General features: G+C 35.7%; 1 protein-coding gene across 14 annotated transcripts in view; it reads left to right on the top strand.

Moving 5' to 3' along the window:
* PDE10A (phosphodiesterase 10A) overlaps nucleotides 1-23,458 on the top strand; it is a 327,889-nt gene that overhangs the window by 167,440 nt on the left and 136,991 nt on the right. For all 14 annotated transcript variants that reach the window (XM_072966176.1, XM_072966173.1, XM_072966174.1 and 11 more), the window contains one exon: nucleotides 7,664-7,792. In XM_072966176.1, the coding sequence (XP_072822277.1) occupies nucleotides 7,664-7,792 (129 nt within the window). The remainder of the gene's footprint in view (nucleotides 1-7,663; nucleotides 7,793-23,458) is intronic.

The following is a 23,458-nucleotide window of genomic DNA, read 5'->3' as shown; positions in this document are numbered from 1 at the left end:
TATTTCACGAGATTAAACTACATCACATGAAACCTGTTTTCTTTCCTTTCCAAATATTTTAAAGCTTTTTAAAACGTAGTATACTTCTATAAGTTTTATTTCTGTGGGAGTATTTATCATTGCTTTTTAAAAAACATTTTATCAAATGTTTACTGAAAAATCTCAGTATATAGTGGTAGATTTTAATTTTTTCTTATTATTGTTGCTTTAAATGTGTAGTTGTACTTGGTCTCTGTTAGCTGAAGTGTGTCTCCAGCATTGTCATGGGTATCGTGAGTAAGGTGCGGGACATATTTAGTGTTCAGTTTATTGGCATTTGGTGGCTAGTGCCCCACATTTGAGAAACCACTTTCCCTTTCAGGCAACAGAGTTTGGTCTTAGTCAGTTGGTTAATGTCACCATGTGAGTTGTGTTAATAACATATTCTACCTGCTACTTTCCAAAATCAGTGACTATTCAACCCTTGTGCCTTTAATCCAGATCAACTGTCCAGAATCTGGAGCCATTTAAACCATGTCACCATCATCCAAAAAAAGGAGCTTTTTCCCTCCCAGCTGTCTTCAAGGCAAAAGCCTTGAATTTTCTAGGATTACTTCTGTCTTTACCTCTAAGCCACTTACTCCTTTCCTATTTTTACCCATCTTCTGATTCAGGGACCATTTCCTCCAAGACAGCTCTCAAGCTCATTTACAAATTTGTCTTTGGTTGACTTTTCCCTCTGCATTGTGTGATATACTTACCCATGGCCTCTGTATTCCTCTGGCTCTGCCCAGTAATTGATTGACTTAATCCAGCCTTTGGCACTTAGCCCTGTGTGGTCCTGCCTGGAAGCTCATGAATTAGACCTGCCTCAGTTCCTTTGAGGTTAGTGTTCAAATACAGTTTCTAGTTACTATGGTGGTTAGCTAGACAATTTCTGGATTTGATAGTTCTCAATTTAAGCACTCATGGATATATATAAACCGTGTTACTCTTCTGAAACACACCTAGGTGAAATGTTCCTTAAATATAGGTAAATGTGGGTTTTGTAAAGTCAAATTACGTTTAAATAGTAATATGATTAGATTTCTGTAAAAATCTTTAATATCGTAATACTTCTTGATAAAAAAGATGCCCACTGTTTCGATGAAGGTGGATGTTATTAAATAATTACTTATTAATCACTTACTGTGCATGCAGATCTTTGCATGTATTGTGTATTTGTGGAGTAGGTACTATTGTTGACCTCATCTTTTGTTTGTGAGGACAACAAGGTTTAGGAGTTTAAGTGACTTTTTAAAGGAACATAAGCCCGTATCTGAGCATGCATCTGGTGACACAGATCCTGGAGAGCCAAGATACGCTGTCTCCCACCAGTTTACTTTATATTTACAACTGAACTGGAATCAAAGAGGTGAGAGTTTTAAATTCTTTACAACTGCACTGTCTGTACCTGAACATCTGCCTTCATTTCAGGCTGCACTTTGGTGGTGTCATTTTCTGAGGCATGGGAAGGGTAAGATTTGGTGTGGTTAAGCTTACCTTTATAGTTCTACTCCAAAATTATTGTTTTCATCTTTTTCTTGTCACTTTGAGCAGCTTAAGTTTTTATTTGGTTTTCTCAGTTAAGGAAAATTTCATTGATATCCTCTGCCAAGGGAAAACACATAATTAATTTCATTTTGGTTAATAAGTACATTGGTGTGGGATTTGCCTTCTGATAAGTGCAAATTACAAACCATGGAAACAGTGTCTTCTCTTGAAGCCAATGCACTCCTCAGGCTGTTAATTCGCTTGGAATGAATAATCAGTTATGTAGGTCATAATCAGTATATTCAACCAAGGTTCATTAAATGACTGCTTTTTAGGTCATAGACAAACATGTCAGTAGGGTTATACTTGGGTGAGAAGAAACTATTTAGGTTATATAGATAGATAGTTAGAAGGTAAGGATAATTACTACAAGGCATTAGTTTTTTTAGCTTTATTGAGGTATTATTGACTCATATGTATCTGTAGGGTATATAAGGTGATAACTTCATATATGTAGATACTAAGAAATGATTATAACAATAATGTTAGTTGACACCTCTATACCTCTCACATAATTACCTGTGTGTGTGTGTGGGTGTGTGTGTATTTGTGCATGTATGGTGATAACTTTTAAGACCTACTCTCAACAACTTTTAAGTGTGTAATATAGTCTTTTTAATTACAGTCACAGCACTGTATGTTAGACCCCTGAACTTACTCACTTCTTTATCTTACAGTTGGAAGTTTCTATCTTTTGATCAACATCTCCCATATTCCCCAACCCTAAGCCCCTGGCAGTGACCATTCTATTGTCTTTGTGTTTGACTTCTTAAGATTCCACATACAATGAAATAAAAATGAAATCATACAGTATTTGTCTTTCTCTGTCTTGCTTATTTAACTTAGCATAATGCCCTCAGTGTCCATCCATGTTGTCACAAAAGGCAGGATCATCCTTCCTTTTTGTGGCTGAATAATATTCCATTTGTGTGTGTGTGTGTGTGTGTGTGTGTGTGTGTGTGTGTGTGTGTGTGTGTGTACCACAACTTCTTTATCCATTCAGCTGTTGATGGACACTAAAGTTGTTTCCATGACTTGGCTGTTATGAATAATGCTGCAAGGAAGATGGGGTTATAGATATATCTTCTCAAGACAGTGATTTTATTTCCTTCATATATATATCCAGAATGGAATTGCTGGATCACACGTTCTATTTTTAATTTTTTGAGGAACTTTCATACTGTTTTCCATAGTGGCTGCACCAGTTTACATTCCTACCAGCAGTGCACAAGGGTTCCCTTTTCTCCATATTCTTGCTAACGCTTATTATCTCTTGTCCTTTTGACAACATGCTAACAGGTGTGAGGTGACCTCGCTGCTATTTGACTTGTATTTCCCTGATGATTAGTGATGTTTAGTACCTTTATGCCCTCATCTATTGACCCGTTTGTATGTCTTTGAAAAAATGTCTCTTGAAGTCCTTTGCTCATTTTTATTTGGATTGATTTATTTATTTTTGCTATTGAGTTGTGTGAATCGTTACATATTTTGGATATTAGCCATTTAGCAGGTAGATAGTTTGCACATATTCTCTCCAGTTCTATAGATTGCCTTTTGTTTTGCTGATTGTTTCTGCTGTGCAGAGGCTTTTTAGTTAGATGTAGTCCCACTTGTTTACTTTTGGTTGCTTGTGCTTTTGGTGTCACAGCCAGAACATCTTTGCCAATACCAGTGTCGAGGAGCCTTTTCCGTATGTGTTCTTCTAGAAGTTTGATGGTTTCAGTCTTTATGTTTAAGGCTTTAATCCGTTTTGGGTTGATTTATGTGAGTGGTCTAAGGTAGGGGTCCACGTCCGTCCTTCTGCACGGGGTCATCCAGTTTTCCCAACACTGTTTATCGAAGAGACGATCTATTCCCCATTGAGTCTTCTAGACTCCTTTGTCAAATGTTGGTTGACTGTATATTTGAGAGTTTATTTCTGGGCTCTCAGTTCTGCTCCATTGATTCTGTGTGTCTGTTTTTGTGCGAGTACCATGCTGTCTTGATTACTGTAACTTTGTTATAAAGTTTGATATTGGGAGTTGTGATGTCTTCAGCTTTGTTGTTCTTTCTCAGTATTTCTTTGGCTTGTTGGGATCTTTTGTGGGGCTGAACAAATTTTAAGACTTTTTAGAAATTTCTGTGAAAAAATGATATGGCATTTGTTTTTACTTTATTCCCTGTTTGTCCTCCTTGGTTAAAAAGAATGGTGTCATTGGCTGTGGGGTTTGACATAATCCAAAAAAGCATCTCATGTATTCATTTTTGTTTTGTAACTTTGGAGCCATTTTAATGATTTTGAAAATCATTTACCTCTCTCACATGATAACCTCTATTCATTGCATATAAAGGACTTTGCCTTTTTAAATACAGAAGCCAAAAAGGAAATTAACGGTAGAGCCCATTAATTGCTTCCCTTATTTGATAAGTGGCTAAGAGGAACTGCTAAATAAATCCTTATACTTACAAACTCTTGTACACCAGCACATTGTGGGGAAGAACTTTGACATAAAGACTTTCATATTATTGTATACACAGGAATCTAGTTCCAGAATTGGAGCTATATTATACGTGGATTGAAGGATGTCAGAATTAGAAAAACATATTCAAATAGTAAAGAAATTGTCATTTTTCAGAAACTGAATATAGACATTCAAACTCTTCGGATGGAAAAAGAGACATGAACGTAATATAACAAAGAAATGAATCTCATCTGGTCTCAGGGCGGATACTTTGAGGAGGAGCCGTGGGGAATGGAAAGGTGGGGTCCCTTGCTTGGACACTTGCTTTCCGACTTGGGTGCATCTCTGATCTTTAAGGACCGGGAACAGTTTGCAGCGCTACATCTCTACATCTGCGAAATCACATAGGGCAAATAATGACTCAATGATTAATTCACTTAACAAAGACGGTCGCTGTGTTGAGGATTCCCAAGACTACTAAGTTCGGTGATTTGCTAGGAGGACTCCGGGACACAGCGTGTAGTCACGCTCATGGTTAAGATCTCTTATCACAAAAGAGGATGCAATGTCAAGTCAGCAAAGTGGGAAGGGGCACCAGGTGAAGACTAGGAAGATCTGGCACAAGCTTTCAAGAATCCTCTCCCAGGGGGATCACGCAGGACTCACCTTACCTGGGGCTCAGAACTCATTTCTGTGGGAGAATCTGTGCAATGTAATTTTTTGTGGGTCAACCCCCGCCCCGGGCGCTGGGGAATGTGGGATTTGATTACATCGCGAGTCAGCCCTCTTACTGGTCTCACTGTAGTTCCTTCTTTATGTCTCTGGTAGGTGCCAGTCTTTCATTGATGATTGTTATGCAGAGAGTTGTGATTTTGGCGTGCTTGTGAGAGAAGGTGGGCTCAGGGTCTTTTTGCTCTGCCATCTTGGCTGCTGTCTGATCTTGTCAACTCATTTTTAATTGGGTTTTTTTCTTGTTGAGTTTTAAGCATTCTTTGTATATTTTATTTTATTTTATTTATTTTATTGAAGTACGGTCAGTTATAATGTGTCAATTTCTGGTGTACAGTACAATGTCCTAGTCATACGTACACATGCATATATTTGTTTTCATATTCTTTTTCATTAAAGGTTATTACAAGATATTGAACATAGTTCCCTGTGCTCTACAGAAGAAACTTTTTTTAAACTTATTTTTATATATAGTGGCTAACATTTGTAAATCTCAAACTCCCAAATTTATCCCTTCCCATCCTCTTTCCCCAGTAACCATAAGATTGTTCACTATGTCTGTGGGTCTGTTTCTGTTTTGTAGATGAGTCCATAGTGTCCTTCTTTTTCTTTTCATTTCTTTTTTTTTTTTTTAAAGATTCCACATATGAATGATACCATACGGTATTTTTCCTCTTTCTGGCTCACTTAGAATGACGATCTGTAGGTCCATCCATGTTGCTGCAAATGGCATTATTTTCTTTGTATGTTTTAGATACAGTTCCTTTAGCTAATATGTAATTTGGCAAATAGGACTTGTGTAATATGCACTAAGATGAAGTGAAGTAACAGTGAATCAATTATGACTTTGTTTTCAGCCTGGATTTTGGGGGAAATGGAGAAGTAATAGTAACAGAAAAAGAAAGTTGAGAGCTAAAATCACTTTGGGAATAAGTAGGAAGGAGATGACTTATTTGGTTTTGAGTCAAGATGGAGCTTGAGGTGATGGAAGAATTTCCAAAGACTAGAGATAAAAAGTATACTAATATTCCTGACTCAGATTTTGTTATCATACATTATTGAAGAAAAAAGCAGAAGTAAAGAGCGAATGGGAAGTTAGGATAGGAGCTGCATTATGTCATTGTGTTTTAAGAAGGAATCAGATGTTGAATATGTACCACTATGAAGGACATAAAGTATGACATTTATTTTGTCTTCTTGAGGTCAAATTAGCTGTCAGCTTATTCCTATATCTTATGCCTTTTGTATCTGGGGATGGTAACTTGCTTTGTCAAGAGAGCTCTCTCTTACTTGAGTAAGTCTCTTGTTTTTAGCAACTTGTAGAACTTCTCAAATTGAATTTTATGTCATTGAGGCTCTTCTGCAGGGTGAACACGGGCAGGGCCTTGTTTTTCTTTTATTTGATACAACTATGTAATTATGTATTATACATATGTATCTGTATAGTTTAAATTAACTATTTAAATACTGAATTTATTGAAAGAAATCACTTGCCTTCTCAGTAATACCAGCTGTGGAATCATACAGCTGTGATTTCAGTATCCAGCAGAATTAACTAACGTGTGTAAAATCTGTGCCTTGTCTGGTGGTGAGAACATGCCGCCTGCTCCGTGGAGCCGCAGAGATGCACTTGCTCTGGCAGAAGCCTGGTAGAAGGCCTTGGAGCAGTTCGTTGAAAATGAGACGAGCCTGTCCAGATTGTTTCGTGTGCCTGCTTTTTCTTTTCTGTGTCTAAGAGTACAACTTTGCATTGCCTTTTCATCTAACGGTCCCTAAGGATGGTAATTTATTGAGTAATTGACAGAGAGGATACAATAGTGCAAATAATTACAGTCACTGAGTAATAAGTATTGATAGCCAGACTGTGGTTTGGGGATGTTTCATGGAATGGCATACCAACATGAAGCAGCAATTTGAACACATATGATTTCATATTTTCTACTTGAAAATATGTAAAATTTTTTGTTTGAAAATTCTGTGTATATTCAACAGTTGTTATCCGACTATGGAAGTTATTTCAGTGAAACTGACTACGTATATAGAGCATCAGTACAAAATGTTTAGATTATTTTGAACTGAACACTAATTATATCATTGGATTTGGTGGCCCTGAGAAAAAGGATAATCTGTGTTGTAAACAGTAAAAGATAAGAACTTGTTACACATGTTTTATTAGCACCTAAAATGCACCAGGGCTTAATTCTCCTGTTTGGTACTATTGCCTGAGTTTCACTTACCTTACGTATTAAATCTATGATAATTACTTACCAAAAAATATAAATACTTTGTAAGGCTTCATTGCACAACACTGGAATCAAGCATCAGTTCAAATATAACACTAAAATGTGTTGTTGGAAACAACTTTGTAACATGATGTAATGGCTTTGGTTTAAATTGCTAAAGTTCAAACTTTATTTTTTGTTTTACTACTTTTTCATAGTGTAAAATATAAATAACATAAAATTTGCCATTTTAATCATATCAAGTGTATAACCAGTGTCATTATTTATACTCATTGTGTGCAACCATCACCTCACCTACTTCCAGAACTTTGCCTTTACCCGAAACAGAAACTGTATGCACTAAACAGATAATTCCTCGTTCTCCTCTCCCTCAGCTCCTGGAAGCCCCTAATCTAATCTGTCTCTCTGAACTTACCTGTTCTAGGTATTTCATATAAGCAGAATCATATAACTTTTGCCGTTAATGTTTAGCTTATTTTATTGACCATATTCTTAAGGTTCTTGTATGCTAGAACTTCGTTCCTTCTCATGGATCAGTAATATTCCACTATATGTATATAAATCTTTTTTAAAAAAATTATGTTAAATCAGTCTGTATAATGTGTCAGTTTTTTTATATCTTTGATGTGAATGAAGATGTCATATTGGTTAATTCTATTCTTTTCAATTCTTTTACAGGTCTGACGGATGAAAAAGTGAAGGCATATCTTTCTCTTCACCCCCAGGTATTAGATGAATTTGTATCTGAAAGTGTTAGTGCAGAGACTGTAGAAAAATGGCTGAAGAGGAAAAACAACAAACCAGAAGGTAAGATCTCATTGAGATCGAGTGTGGATGATTTTCTAGTTTATAGCAACAAAAAACAAATATTTAATACATGCTAGAAAGTAAAATAAAGAAAATATTAGTACTTTAATTCTGTAAGAGTTTTAGTCTGTTTAAAAAGATAAAATAAATTAGATGGAGGATAAATAAATACAAAAGACTGATCCTTAACTAAAAAACCTTGGCAAAGAATTCTTGAAAATTTATTTACTCATGACCACGTTTAAAAATGCAGAAATCAGTATCAGACTTTATTTTATTTTATGATTATTATTAATGATTATAAAATATTCTTTATATATTTCAAATATTGTTTATATTATATTTTGCAAAATGAATTTTTCAAACAATTTTTACATGTTAACAGTAGGAAGAGAACTCTTGACTTGCATGAAACATTTCATTTACACTCAAACTTAAGATACAGTTATAATTATGAAACAAAAGTGGACTCAAAATGAATGTGAAGTCAAATAAATTTCTCCTCAAGTTGAATCTATGTTAATATATTGGATTTGGCTTTAAATGAATTTATAGTTGGCCAAATATGACTTCTCATTTCTATGAATGTGCTTTTACAGTAGAAATTAGAATTTATATGTGATTTTAACTATATGAAGAACTTTTATATTAAAAACACAAATATATACACTATGTTTCTGGAAGTTTATTCAGTATAATAAAAATGCTACATTTAAAATTGAAAAATGACCATCAGTAAAATGTTATGCTGGTGGAGCTGTGCCACCAGTCTGCTGCTTGAAGCAGATCTTCCTCACTCTACATTTGAGAGTTTCTGCAATTATCTTATGTAATTTTTATAATAAAAAGAGGTAAATTTTTTAAAAAGAGAGCTTTTGGTATTGAAACAAAATTGTCTTTAAGGTGCCTGTGTATGGGTGTGTGTGAAATGTGTATGCATGTACATGTGGATTTAGAGAGAGTGAGAGAGGGAGAGAACTGCCCATAAGTCAGAGAGGCATATTCTGTTCAAGACAATCATGGCAGTAATATTGAGAACAAAATCTGACGTGGCATATTTCATCTATTACCAAGCTTACACATTGGAAAACAGTTTGAGATGTTTGACACTTTCAAAAGTTTAACTGAGTTGTTCTTAAGGAATATTATATAAAGATGGAAATTTCAGCAATTTAGTGCAAGAATGTATGATATCTGTGAGATGTGAAATTGAGTATAGTTCTTAGAAAATGAAAAAAATTTGCATACTGTTTAGTGTTGCAGCAATAGATAACTTTTAGATTTTTGTTAATATTTGGATGGCATTCTACAGCTTCCAAATCTGTTTTCTATATTAATTAACCAAATAATACTTTAAACTGCTTAATACATATGCTTAAGAGTTAAATGATTATTAAGGATAGTAATGCGTAACTGAAATAATGTTCAGTTATGCTGAAGGAGCAACTTGTCCTTATAAGGAGATGATTTTGACAGTGACCCTGTGGAAGGGTGGAGACTGTTGATGAGGCTGACAGCGAAGAGCCTGAATGGGATGCCCACCTGGGCTCGTCCACATCCGCTAGTGGTTGGGACGGCCACAGAGGTAGCCACACTGCAGAATGCACCAGCGGTAGAAAGGATGTGAGCGGTTTGCAGTGGAAGGGTATTAGAAGGAACCTTTAATTCTGCCTGTGCAGTCTGGGACCTCCTCAAGGGAGCTTATCACAAGAATGTATCTCATTACATCCACTTTGTATTCAGTGGGATTCTGTAGCGTGGCCCTCGCAGACTGCTTAAAAATGAGGTTTAGCACTAAACTTGTGTGATGAAAGCATTGCCCAGTCTTCTTCTTCTTTTTTAAAAAATTAATTAATTATTTCTTACTGAAGTACAGTCAGTTACAATGTGTCAGTTTCTGGTGTTCAGCACAGTGTCCCAGTCATGCATACACACACATATATTTTTTTCATTAAAGGTTATTACAAGGTATTTAACATAGTTCCCTGTGCTACACAGAAGAAACTTGTTTTTTTTAATCTGTTTTTACATATAGTGGCTAACATTTGCAAATCTCAAACTCCCCACCCCTTCCCACCCCCTCCAACCCCTTCCCCCCGTAACCATAAGATTGCTTACTACGTCTGCGAGTCTCATTCTGTTTTGTAGATGCGTTCATAGTGTCCTCTTTTTTTTCTTTTTCCAGTCTTCTTAAAGATGGAAAGCCAGTTAAATCTCTATTTTATTTATATAGGTGTGGATTAAAGTAATGGTTCTTTGAAGGATTTTGTTTATTTTCCCTCACCCTCTTATTATTTTTTAAAATTTTGTGTTCTCACATAGGCTTTATTCTACTTCCAAACTGCTTTCATTGAAAATTTCCTAAGGAAGAAAATTTTTGTTGGGAGGATTTTTTGAGAGTGTTTCCATTTCCATGCGTGGCCCCAGAAACAGAACGCATGGTAGAAGGTCTTGGAGCATAGTTTGTTAAAAATGAGACAAGGCTATCCAAATTGTTTCATTTTGTGTCAGTTTAGTAAAAAGAAAATGAAGTAAGGAAAACTGTGCTGGAATTGTACAAAGCTTTGTACATTATAAATATATCTTATTTATTTTTTTAACCACTGATAAACAGCCTCACATGGAAATGATCTACACTGAGGAGACAGAAAATCATGTAAATGTATATTCTGCTTAGAGAAAGATCATATGTGAAAAATTAAATTTTAAATAAACGAATAAAGGCATGGTTATTTAAATTACAAAATTATATTTGCCTTTAAAATGGACATTTTCATACTGCTTGAAAGTGTTATGTTTATTTATTTATTTTTAAGTGTTTTTAATGATGATTTTGTGCTATCAAAAAAAGCTAGTTTTTCTTCATTCATTTAGTATTTTATTCAGCAACTATTGTTTGCTTGGTGCTCAGAAGGCAAAATGCTTAAAAAGTAGAGAATACCTGGCATATTTTACTTGGACTGCAGTGATGTTTATTGCAGATCAGTATACTGTGTGACCATAGAGCAGCTGTAACTTCCAGAGCGTTTCGCATACATTCACCGTTTTACATCTGGCTGAATTAGTGAAGAGCAGGTAAGCCCAGGTTCACTTGTAGGTGTTGAAGCTGAGCCAAGGGACGCTAAAGGATCACCGAAGGTCCAGAGCCTTGTGCTTCATAGAATCACCAGACAGTAACTCTCTGAGCAACCTGAGGTCATGGACTAGGTGATTCATGGTTACTTTTGTATCCTTCACCTCACAGCACACTTGATGCATAACAGGTGGCTCTGTAAACATTTTTTCTTTAATCAGTGGATTAAAAGCACCGTTTGGGTACTGGGATTATTAACTTTCTAAGGCATTCACAGTTCAACAAATACAAGAAGACAGAAGTTTCTGCTTTCTGTCTGAGCCAGAGTGGTCTTGTGAAGGATGGGACACAGTGAGTCTTTTGTTCTGTGTTGAAGAGAAGTGGGTTTGGGAAACGTGGCCACCACCACATGACCTCAGAGATTTTAAATTTCAGAAGTCTTTACTGTTATTGTTTTCAGTTTAATTTTCTCACTTTCATACCATTTTCATTTCAAATGCATGAAGTTCAGTCATAGTTCTGAGACAAACTACCTTTTGAAGGTTGACCTCTGATCCTAAATCCCAAACAATTGATTTTTAGTGATGTTTGGAAAATAGAGATAGCTTTTATTTCTTTTATAATCTCATGTACTCATTTAGGGGATATTTAAAAATTTCCTCAGAAAGCACTGAAGCCTCTACACTCACACAACCATACTTCCATTTGGGAAAAACTTAGGAATGGAAGAAAGTTATCAAAGTCATGAATTGTTTTACTAAATGTTATATTTTATGATATTTTTATGCACAGTAAATTTGACAGGCTCAGCTGGTACTCCTCAAGACTCAGATTACTAAACTATTTAACTCAGATTACTAAACTATTTAACTATTTAAATTCATATCACACTATGAATTTAAAATTAATAAATAAGCATTAGGATATGATGAAGATCCAACCATTTGCATTTCTTGTAAGAACATTTTAAGATGGAAAATAATTTCACAGCTGTAACACCATTCCAGTATCTCAGTGCAGGAAGAATCGTTACCTTGACTCTCAGCAATGGCCTCTTATTAGCAATTACTAGGTGGCAATATTGGTGGAATTAGGAAAGGGTGCATGAAGAAGTGAGAACACTGGAAGTCAGCATAACTGACTGACATCTTCTGGTAATAGAATAACATTTAAAATATGTAGATTTTGTTTAAAACCCTCAGAGTCTAACTAATTTTTATTTCCTAAGGAGAAGCTATTTATTCAGTGGGGTGATTTGATTGAACCCAAATAATTTAAGAATTATGAGTAGCAGTGTCATCTTTTATGGCCAGTAATAATTATTATTATCATATTTCTATGTCTAAAATATATTAGCAGAGCATATGACTATCAAGTATACCTGTAAATGTCAAATACTTGATAATGAAAATATTGGTGCCGTCAACTGCCTGCAACAAATACATGAATGGTTTCTTGTTTCACTCAATGTAGTTATTACTAGGTTTTTCACCTCTCCATGATTCTCTAGATGAGATTTAATTTTCATTCAAATAAAACTGTTAGGTATTTCATACTTAGAATTAGTGGGATTTAAATTACGCCCCTAAACTTAACTATATACAGCCTAAAATAGGACCTAAGTAGCATTTGTCCTACTTAGTATATAGCATATGGTTTCTGTGATGGTGTATATAATGTAGCAGGACATTAAGTTAACAAGGCATGAATCACGTTGCCAAAGCATTACAATGTTAGATTTCAGTAAGAGACTAATAAATGATGTGTTAACTATTAGCACGTACCATGAATAAGAAAAAATATATAATTGGAATGGTTTCCTTGGAACTTCACTTTGGGCACTTTCTCTCTTTTCCTTGAAATTACTTTGTCTCAAATATTGAAACTACATTTTCATATAGAGCTTTCATATCCTTCTTCTTCTTCTTGTTTTTTTTTTTTTGTAAATGGAAACCAGAAAATGTGTTGTACATTCATTGCCTTGATCGGAACTATAAATAAACATGAATTCGCCATCTGGTACCTAGAAGGAGGATAAAGTTGACATTCATTCATTTGTAGAGAGTTGACTTGATGTGTCTCATTACTTCTGTTAGTTACACATGTTACTGTTAAAGATGTTTCTGTGATACATTCTTTTTGAGTGTGTTTAGGCTCCTTAGCACTCAATCAAGTTGACTGGGACTTTGGTCATTTAAAAGATTAAGATCATCACAAATATTGTTAGTGATTGAAACGAATTCAAATAAATTCAATAGGTTTGTTACAGGTAGATTGCTTTCTGAAGCAGTTTTTATACTGCCTGGAAAGTTCCTATCAGTGGTAGCTACTATTTGTGTATTCAACATTGTTACTACATTTCTTAAGTAAAAATTTTGCTTGCAGGGGATTTTAACTAATGAAAATGTTATGAGCTAATAGATTTTGAAAATACTTCGTTTTTGTTGGTTTTTTTAATGAAAATTGTATTTGTTAATTGAACATGTTATAGAAAAAGATGTGTAGTAAAAGTCATTGCATCTATTTAGGAGAACTTTTTCCAGCATTTAAAGTTTTGTTTCATGTGACACAGATTTTTAAAAATAAAATAAAAGCCTGTGAAAGATAAGTGGTATAACCATTTCTCAGTGTGTGTGTGTGCACGCACGTGCACACGTATGTGTATGTGTTTTAATTTACCCCTTAAAAGCTTCCTGAAGATTTAAAATTAATCTGGATTATCTGACCAGAGGTTGAATAATCACTTCCAGAAACACTGATTTGAGTGGTGAGTTGTAGCTGGAATGTGACCAGGTACTACTCATTTCTCTAGCTAGTGACTCAGTATGCTAGCTGACAGGTATCTGTGGAGTAACTACTGTGGGAATGTAACTGGAGAACAAGGAATGTAAACTTGCTTCCCTCAAGGCCACTTTCTGATAGAGGGAGTCAGATAAACACATAATCTGAGAATAAGATTAATTCAGTACTTGTTGATTGTGTGTATTTGAAAATATCTAGCATAATGTCTAGCAAATAGAAATGTTTAGTAGAATTAGATTTGCTTGAGTCCACACCAAAATCCACACAGTTTGCTTTTAGCCATTCAGATGGGGCCTGTGTGTTACATTAATCACGTGTGCCTATCTGCTGTGTTCTGGGCTCTTTGCAAGTCACAGGAGCACTGTTTCTTGTGTTTACTGCCCTTGAGGGACTCGGGACCTTGTGGTGTGGAAAGAAGCTATGAAACCATGAGAGTACAGCAACAGAGGGTGTACAGTGGAGGGTTAAATTGTGTGGTAGTTTGTCAGGACAGCACTTGTGAGAGTGGGGGTCGTTAAGAGGTATGGAAATGGAGAAGGCTTTTGCAGGACTTGGTTGTCGATCTAGGCTACTGCTTCTCAAAATGTCACCCTTAGTTTAACGTCAGCATCACTTGGGATCTCCTTGGAAATGCCGTAGCTCGGGTCCCGTCCCAGGCTTCCCGAGTCGGACGTGCCTGTGGAGGAGCCGGCAGTCTGTGTTTTGACAAGCCCTCCAGGCAGTTCTAACGCAAGCTAGTGTTTTTCGAGAACCGCTGTCCCAGGTCTTGGGGGGCCTGTGGAAGAACACGAGTGGAGCTGCTGTTGGCTGGGGGAGCGGCAGGAACAAGGCAGGGCTGCAGGCCCTGCTGACCTGCTCCTGGGAGGGCCTGAAGAGGGAGGATTTGGCACAGAAAATTCTGGGTAGAAGCAATTTGATAGGAAGCAGTAGGGTGGTCGAAAGCACGCTGGCTAACACAACAGTTCAGTTCAAATAGATGTTTGGTTAAAATGGATACGCTTAGTCCCTCTTTTTTTTTTTTTTTAAGTTTTTGGATTTTTTTTGCTTGCTTTTGAAGGGCTGGCAATTTTGATATGCCGTGGAGTCATTTTGCTGCTACAGATTTCACATCTTGAAAACATATTTTTCTTATTTTAAGAATGGGAGAAGTTGGTGTTAAATTTTTTGTCTTTCTACTCATTTCATTTTAGCTATTTATTCACGTTATGCATTGACTGTAATAGGAAAAGTGGAAACAATGTGAAAATCTAAAATAGATGTTTAATTGACAGCTTTGCTAAAGTATGGTGAGGTGCAAAACAGACTATATTATCACCTTTTCACAAGATAATAATTACATGTAAATGCATAGACAGAGAGCTAGTAAAATATTTCTGGTTGTTTTTTGATTTAGGGGATTCATAGGTATGTTTATATTATTCTTATACATGTTGCTTTTATAGTAAGAAAGAAATAGAAGAAACATTAAAAGAAAGCTTTTGGAGTTTTTCTTGTATGGAGGGATTTGCCCCAGTTTTCAATAATTCTAATTCAGTTTAAACCAAATACCTCCGCTTGTTTGGCAACTTTTCTGTGGCAAGGGACAATAAACATTTATTCTATATTCACTAATCCTTTATTATTGGCTTTTCCTGCCTCTCCCTTCCCCCTGCCCTAATGTGTTAGCTTCCTGTCACATAGGAAGTTGGTGGCTAAAATGGAGTCTAGCAAAGCATACAGCCCAATTTTTGTCCCAGAGTCATCATTTTAGGTTTATAAATTTATTCAAACTTACCAGATATCTCCTGTGTGCTTAGCATTTGCTAATAAGCATTGAACATGAATTTGTTGTAATGAAACTTACTGTCTAAACGGGGCAAAAGCTAGTATGTAATTAACTATAATTATTTAAATCAATTATATATTTTTTTCCTTGTGATGATAATTTTTAGGGTTTACCCCCTTAGCAACTTCCAAATATACTATATAGTATTAACTATAGTCATTATGCTGTACGTTGAATCCTCACTTACATAATAGCTTATCTAATAACTGGAAGTTTGTACCTTTCTACCACCTTCAGCTCAGTCCCCTCATCTTAAATCAGCTATGAAAAGTATTGAGGTTGAAAGCTTTTTCTCCTGTTCTCAGAAACAGGACAAGCTGCCCATTCTCACCATTCCTGTTCAACGTAGTACTAGAAGTCCTAGTCTGAGCAATCAGGCAAGAAAAAGAAATAAAAAGTATCAGAATTGGAAAGGAAGATGCAAAATTGTCTCTATTTGCAGATGACGTGATTTTATATATAGAAAATACTAAAGACACCACCAAAAAATTGTTAGATCTAATCAGCTAATTCAGGAAAATGGAAGGATAGAAAAATCAGTGGTGTTTCTATATACTAACAGCGTATTGTTTTAAAAGGAAATAAAACAATCCCATTTACAGTAGCATCAAAAACAATACAATTCTTTAGGAATAAATTTAACCAAGGAGGTGAAATACCTCTACTCTGAAAACTACAAGATATTGATGAAAGAAATCAAAGAAGACACAAATAAGTGGATAAGAAAAATTAATACATAGATTCAACACAATCCCTGTCAAGATTCCAGTGGCTTTTTTTAATAGAAGTAGAAAAAACAATCTTTAAATTTATGCGGAACCACAGAAGACCCCAGATAGCCAAAGCAATCCTTAGAAAGAACAAAATGGTAGGTATCACACTTTCTGATTTCAAGCTATAGATATGAATACTGTATGGTACTGGCACAAAAACAGACAGATGGAAACAGAATCAGGAGCCTAGAAATAAACCAAAACATGTGTCAACTAATATTGGACAATGGACCCAAAATACTCACTGGAGAATAAACAGTTTTCAATAAATGAAACTGGGAAAATTGGATTTTCACACATGAAAGAATAAAACCTAGACCTCTATCTTATACTATTCATAAAAGTTAACTTGAAATGGATTAAAGACTCAATAAGACCTGAAACCATAAAACTCCTAGAAGAAAATGAAGGAAAAATATCTCCTTGACATTGGTGTTGGCAGTGATATTTTGGATATGACACCTCCAAGAACGAGCAACAACAAAAATAAACAAGTGGGGCTGCATCAAACTAAAAGCTTCTGCACAGCAAAAGAAACAATGAACAAAATGATCCTATGGAATGGGAAAAAGTATTTGCAAACAGTATCTGGTAAGGGATGGATACACAAAATATGTGTGGAACTTACACAATTCAATAGCAAAAAACAAAGCAAATAATCCAGCTTACAAATGGGCAAAGGACATGAATAGACATTTTTCCAAAAAAGATACCTGAATAGCCAACAATTACATGAAAAGATGCTCAGCATCAAGAATCATTTGGGGAGTGCAAATCAAAACCAACTCATGCCTGTGAGAATGGCTGGTGTCAAAAAGACAAGGTTACAAATGCTAGCAAGGATGTGGAGAAAAGGATAACCTTGTACACTGCAGGTGGGAATGTAATTTGATACAGTCCCTGTGGAGGTTCCTCACAAAAATAAAAATACAGCTATCATGTGATCCAGTAATTCCACTGCTGGGAATATATCCGAAGAAATGAAAACACTATGCCAAAGAAATATCTGCACTGCCATGTTCACTGTAGCATTATTTACAATAGTCTAATGTTACATCAGGACAACCTAAATGTCCATTGATAGACAATTAAGTAAGGAAATTGTGGTATATATATACAATGGAATATCATTCAGCTGTTAAAAACGAGGAAATCCTGCCATTTGCGACAACATGGTCTTTGGAGAGGGCATTCTGCTAAGTCAGACAGAGGACAAATGCTGTATGATCTCAGTTTGACGTGGAATCAAAAAAATGAATTGAAAAAGAGATCAAATTTGTGGTTTCCAGAGGTGAGGGGTCAGCTGATGGAAGGGGGAATTTGGATGAAGTTAGTCAAAAGGTACAAAATTCCAGTTATAAGATAAATAAGTACTAGGAATGTAATGTACAACATAATAACTGTAGTTAGCACTGATGTGTGATATCGATGCAGGTTAAGAGACAAGATCCTAAGAGTTCTCATCACAAGGAAAAAATTTTTAACTGTATCTATATGAGATGATGGATGCTAACAGAACTTACTGTGGTGATCGTTTCACAGTATATGTAAGTCAAATCATTACACTGTGCACCCTAAACTTACACAGTGCTGTATGTCAATTATATCAATAAAACTAGAAAATTCTTTTTAGAAGGTGCTAAAAAGGAAGGTTGGTGTCTGACTAGTGCATTTGACAAGAGGATCTCATTTTGTCTGGGACTTGGAAAGGGTTCTCTGAGACAGTAGAAAGTAAGCTGAGGTCTGAAGGATGAATTTGCTAGATAGAAGAGAGAGAGAAAGAGTTGGAAGACTCCAGAGGTGGAAGGGGTTTTTTTGGAGCATTGTGGAGGAAGAGGATGTGGATGTGAGCAGAGAATTGCTCTTGCAAGACCTTTTCGGTCATGGTTAAGGGCTTTGGGCTTTATCTTGAGAGCAGCATGTTTTGAATGGATTTTCACAATCTAGAATGTCTTTCTTGGTGTGAAAAATCAGTACAGTGAAGTTTCGACCTCTGGTCAGTTGTCGTCTTCTCAGAACTCATCAGCACATTTATTTGATGGTTTGTTGTGCCAGTATCAAGTGATAACTTACTTGCAGATATCTTAATGCAGTAGCTCAATATTTTGAAATTGAGGCGAAAAGTGTGTATCTCTCTAGTGTTTATGAAATATCAAGAAATAAAGCTTTGTTGGAAACTTTATAGAACCTGTATGACTTTAATATTTTCAAGTGGAGTAAATAAATGCTCCTTTTGGCTTGGGCACCATTTAAAACCAAGTGGAAAACACTGAATGTATTTGGGGAAAAGTGAACATTGAGTGAACAAGATTGACGAAGAAGGAAAGAGCTCATTTCTTTAATCTGTGTAAATCATGAAACATTATCAAGAATGACTCATAAAGCACAGAACATTGAGTAGAGACATAACAAAACAAGGATGGTTCTCAAACTTCCAAAACAATTGAACAGGAAATGATAAAAATGGGGAAGGGAATGCTTTATCTTGGAGTAGATGTAAACATGAAGAACTTGTAATCAACAAAGGAACCATTAATTCCAGGGATGTTTTAGAAATTAATCTCAGGCTGAGGGTTTTAGAAGTCAAGGGTCCTTAGATCAATCATACTCAAAACTCCTTATCTAAAATATGTATTATAAACACCATATTTATTTTCCTAATTTTATCTATATGAGGGTTATTTGAGATGGTCTTCTTAATGATGTTTCTCACAGCCTTGAAATGTCTTTCAGACATCAGGGGAGGCACTCAGATTTCAGTCTGGCTTATAATTGTCCTCATACTGTAGTGCTGATCCAGCTTTCTATGCAACCTTTTACTGTGAGGCTACAAAAATTAAGTTCTAGGGTAAGTCCTGTTGGAACTTTCTCCATAAATTGTATGAAATTCTCATACAAAGAAAGGAAACTTAAAATATGTTAAGTTACTGACTATTTCTAAGATATTTGACTTCAGTTCTTTTTTATTTGTTTGTTTGAAACTCTAAAGAGAAAATTAGAAAAAGAATGATTTTAGATGTAAAATATTTTTTCTTTTATTTTTTCACATAAAAAGACATATATTCCCCATATACACTTAAAAATGTAACATATAGCATATATTTAAATTATTTTTAAGAATTGCATTCTATTTCCTAGAACAGTATCTTGTTATGTAGGATTCTTGCTCTAATTATTCATTGAATGAAAAAATACAATATGAACAGTGCAAAGTTTCAGTAAAACTGAAGATTACCAATATAAACTGATCAAAGTTTTATGAAATAAAACTAGTGCCTGGCTAGTAAACATTTATAGGAAGAAGGAACGAATGAATATAGTGAAGCCCATAAGATTGCAGAAAAACCATATACTTCTTTATAAAAAGAAAATTTTAAAAACTAATTTTTATGCTATTAAGAAAAAAATAATAATTTAGCAGATGTTCCTATGGATAAAAAAAAGTTGATTTACTCAAATAATAAAAAGAAGTAAAGAGTTACAAATTTGTGTAAAAGGTTAATTTTTCAAATAATAATAGCAAATACTGGTGTATTATTTGTCAACTAAGTGTTGACATTCTAAATGTTCTGCATTTATTAAATTCAGCGATTCACAGTAATATTACGAGAAGGATATTATTATCATCCCCAGTTTATAGGTGGGGAAACTGAAATAGAGCTGTTACATCATAACATCACATCATCTGCAATGGCCAGATGGTGGAAGCAACCCAAGTGTCCAATGACAGATGAATGGATAAGCAAAATGTAGTACATACATATAATGGAGTATTATTCAGCCTTAAAAAGGAAGGAAATCCTGACACCTGCTGCAGCATGGATGGACCTTGAGGACATTATGCTAAATGAAACAAGCCAGTCATGAAAGGACAAGTACTGTGTGTTTCTGCTTATATGTGGTACCTAGAGTAGACATATTCTTAGAGACAGAAAGTAGAATGGTTGGTGCCAGGGGCTGAGGGGAAGGAGGAATGGGGAATTAGTATTAAATGTGTACAGAGTTTCAGTTTAGCAAAATGAAAACGTTCTGGAGATTGACTGCACAATAATGTCACGATACAAAATACCTCTGAATTGTATGCTTAGAAATGGTTAAAATGGTAAATTTTATGTTATGTGAATTTTATCACAGTTTTTTTAATTAAAAGGTTTTTTTTTTTAATTCAATTCAGTTGTTACATGTTTTTGGAAGTCTTCAGGGGACATTCCCAGGTTGATTTAGATGTGCCCATTGCTGTCACAGCATCCCTGTCTGCGTAGGACTAAGTCCATGTTTTGTGAGGCTTGAGAGAGAGAGACTGTAAAGAAAAATAGGTATAAAATGACTATTTCTTTGGATCAAGAAAAGAAGTGACCTTAAATGAAGAATCTTTAAAAGTTGAAAACATCACACAAATCCAGAAATTTAACATAACTCTCATTAACTACCTTTCTGAACCATCCTTCTTGTACTGGTTTTGCATGTATTTTGTCTACATACTCCTGGATCTCTATATCATGACTTTGTAATATCATTTTCCATAGAGAGGATGAAAGATAATTCAGTCTTCTGTTAACATGATTGGGAAAAATAATATTTTTAAATGTTGGTAATTTAGAAAATTTTCTTTTAGCTTTATAACTCATTATAGGTAATGCTATGAAATATTTTAAAATTGTTGTCAAATTTGGGAAAATCTGCCTGAAACTTCCTTCATATATAAGCTATAATATTTAAGAGCTTTTCAAGTGTTCTTGTTTTTTTTTTTAAATTTATTTATTTTTTGTATTGACAGCACATGTTAACCAGTGTGTCATTGATACCCAGTGTCCTAGGTGAGTTGGCACAGGGTATGTGAGAGGTAGTGACTGGGAAACTCGTAAATATATCTCACTAAATCCAAATTAAGTATGTGCCCAGTCGGTTTCCCTTCTGTTGGATCCTATAAATCCATGGCCACACCATTGCTGCTCAAAATGACACAAGTGTGTTGGAGAGGAGGTCAGAGTGAAAAGAGAGAGTAGTGTTTATCAACTGCGGTTAAAATGCATGGCTTTTACCAGTTTCATAAACATTTAACCACAAAAACACATGCTGAGAGCTCTGCCCAGAGCCTGAGGTTTGGGATGCAGCCGTCTGCCCCCGCCCCCGACGGTGACGTTGCTGAGCCTCTTATCTCTGGAGCAGCGGCCCCTGGGGAACAGAGCGTGTCCCGCTGACCTTCCTTCTCAGTGCCCGGGACACTCAGTGAATGTTTGTTTAATGAATCCAATGACAAAGTGACTACTAACCTAAAACAAATCCCTGCGACGACTTCGAAAGATACACACGTCTGCCTCGCTGTGTGGCCTCGCCTGGCGCTGGGCCGGGGGGGTGGGGGCTGTCAGTGCTGCGTCTCACACGTCTGCAGCCGCAGTCCCCTCGGGGCTCCAGCGAATCCGCAGGGACCCTTACAACCCGGGGCCAGCGCCCCGCGTGAGGTCGTCTGCTGCTCAGGTGCTGTGCAGAGCGCTCACTTCAGGCTGCCTTCTCTGTGGTCCGAAATTTCTCGTGATAATCAGGAGTCCTTTTAAACGTGTAGGGGTACCTGAAGTTGATTGTGTGACTTACGTCTTGGAAGTTGTAACAAATTCAGATCACATTGACAATGAGTCCATCTATTCAGATTTTTCAATAGAATATGCTTGAAACTATTGTTCACTTCCTGTGAGAACCAAAAGGAATTGTATTTGAACAAAGAGGTATTTAGTTACTCTTCAGAAAGAACCTGACAGATGTCATCATGCAGCACTGGGCTCAGGGGACCCCGGGATTTTTTATCGAACAGACTTTTATAACTGAAAAGGCAGCATAGTGCTCCTGTGGTTTGAGTGTAGACTCGGGAAACAAAAGGAAACAAAACAAGACAAAACCCTGAGTTCTTGTTCACCTTTTTGATTTTATGAAATAGACCTTCCAAACTTTCAGGACAACTTAACACTGTAGAGCTTCCAATAAAAGAAGTAAATGAGCAGTTTGAAAAAGGTGACCTTAAGATGGTCCTTAGATACTTTTTCCCTTCCAGAACTATCACCAGGCAATGGTGAGAATATTAAAAAGAAAAAAGGAAAAAATTGTCACATAATTTTTTGTCTTCAACTTAAAGAAAAAAAGCACATTTTCAACAATGGTCGCAGCCCCAACAGAGGCACTTCAGGAGTTAGAAATAAGTTTCACAGGTTGAGAGAAAGCTCAGAGCAGAGTTCTTTCCCTGTATTCTGTGTCCTCCTCTTATATTCAGGGATACCTTTAATATGAAGCCAAACAACGTTTTCTGTGAAGCAGGAAGATAAACTGAGCGGCAGCACGTAGCTGACAAGCAGCCCCAGCCTGGAGGAGGTGAAAGGGGGACAGAGGACCCCAGTCTTTGCTCAGCCTCCTCATTTCTCCTCTAATGACATTTGTTCTCTCCTTTCCCCAGTCTCCTCTGGGGTTCCTCAGTTATTATCTTACATGAAGTAGATGTTTTGATACTTGTAATGTCATTGGTGTTAGAAGTCAACAATTTCCGTAACTCCTCTCCATTTTCAAATTGCTCGAATTTCTTTTTCACATCTTAGTTTAGTGATGTCTTAATTTTATTGTACTCATTTAAAATGGTTTTATTCACATTTGCTCGAGTTTTACTGAAGCCTTAAATATAATAAGCGTGTGTTCCATTATGATTTCGCTTTAGAAAAACTTATTTTTTAATAATTTGAATTAGTGTGAGTGGAAATATGTTTTCTTCACTTACACAGTTAAAACTGCTTATCAGAGACAGAGCTGAAGGTAATCATACTTTCCAGCAGACATCATAACCAGTGCTAGGGAATTCGTATTTATCCAGAGCTGTGCAGTTGATGAATCTATTTATTCTTCCTCATGGGTCATCAATCAGTAGTAAATCTTAAGTTTGAAGTTTCATTATTATGCATTGATGTCTTCATTGAAGTTGAGAATCCAGTTTTATCTATCACATGCAGAAATACTTCTAGTTTGTTCTTAAATGACACTAACACCAATATAAAAATACCATTCTCTATAAATTTTCACATAACCAAATGGTAGCTTCGTGGTAAATTACAGAAATGTACTAAATATTATGTCTCATTTTTGTTTTTTGAAACCCTTCCCATTTCAATAAGAAAATATTTTTCTTCATTTGACTCCAGCTACTTATGTTTGGCATT

Source organism: Vicugna pacos, chromosome 8 (assembly GCF_048564905.1).
Source record: "Vicugna pacos chromosome 8, VicPac4, whole genome shotgun sequence".
Classification (NCBI taxonomy): domain Eukaryota; kingdom Metazoa; phylum Chordata; class Mammalia; order Artiodactyla; family Camelidae; genus Vicugna; species Vicugna pacos.
This window is presented reverse-complemented; position numbering and strand designations above follow the sequence as displayed.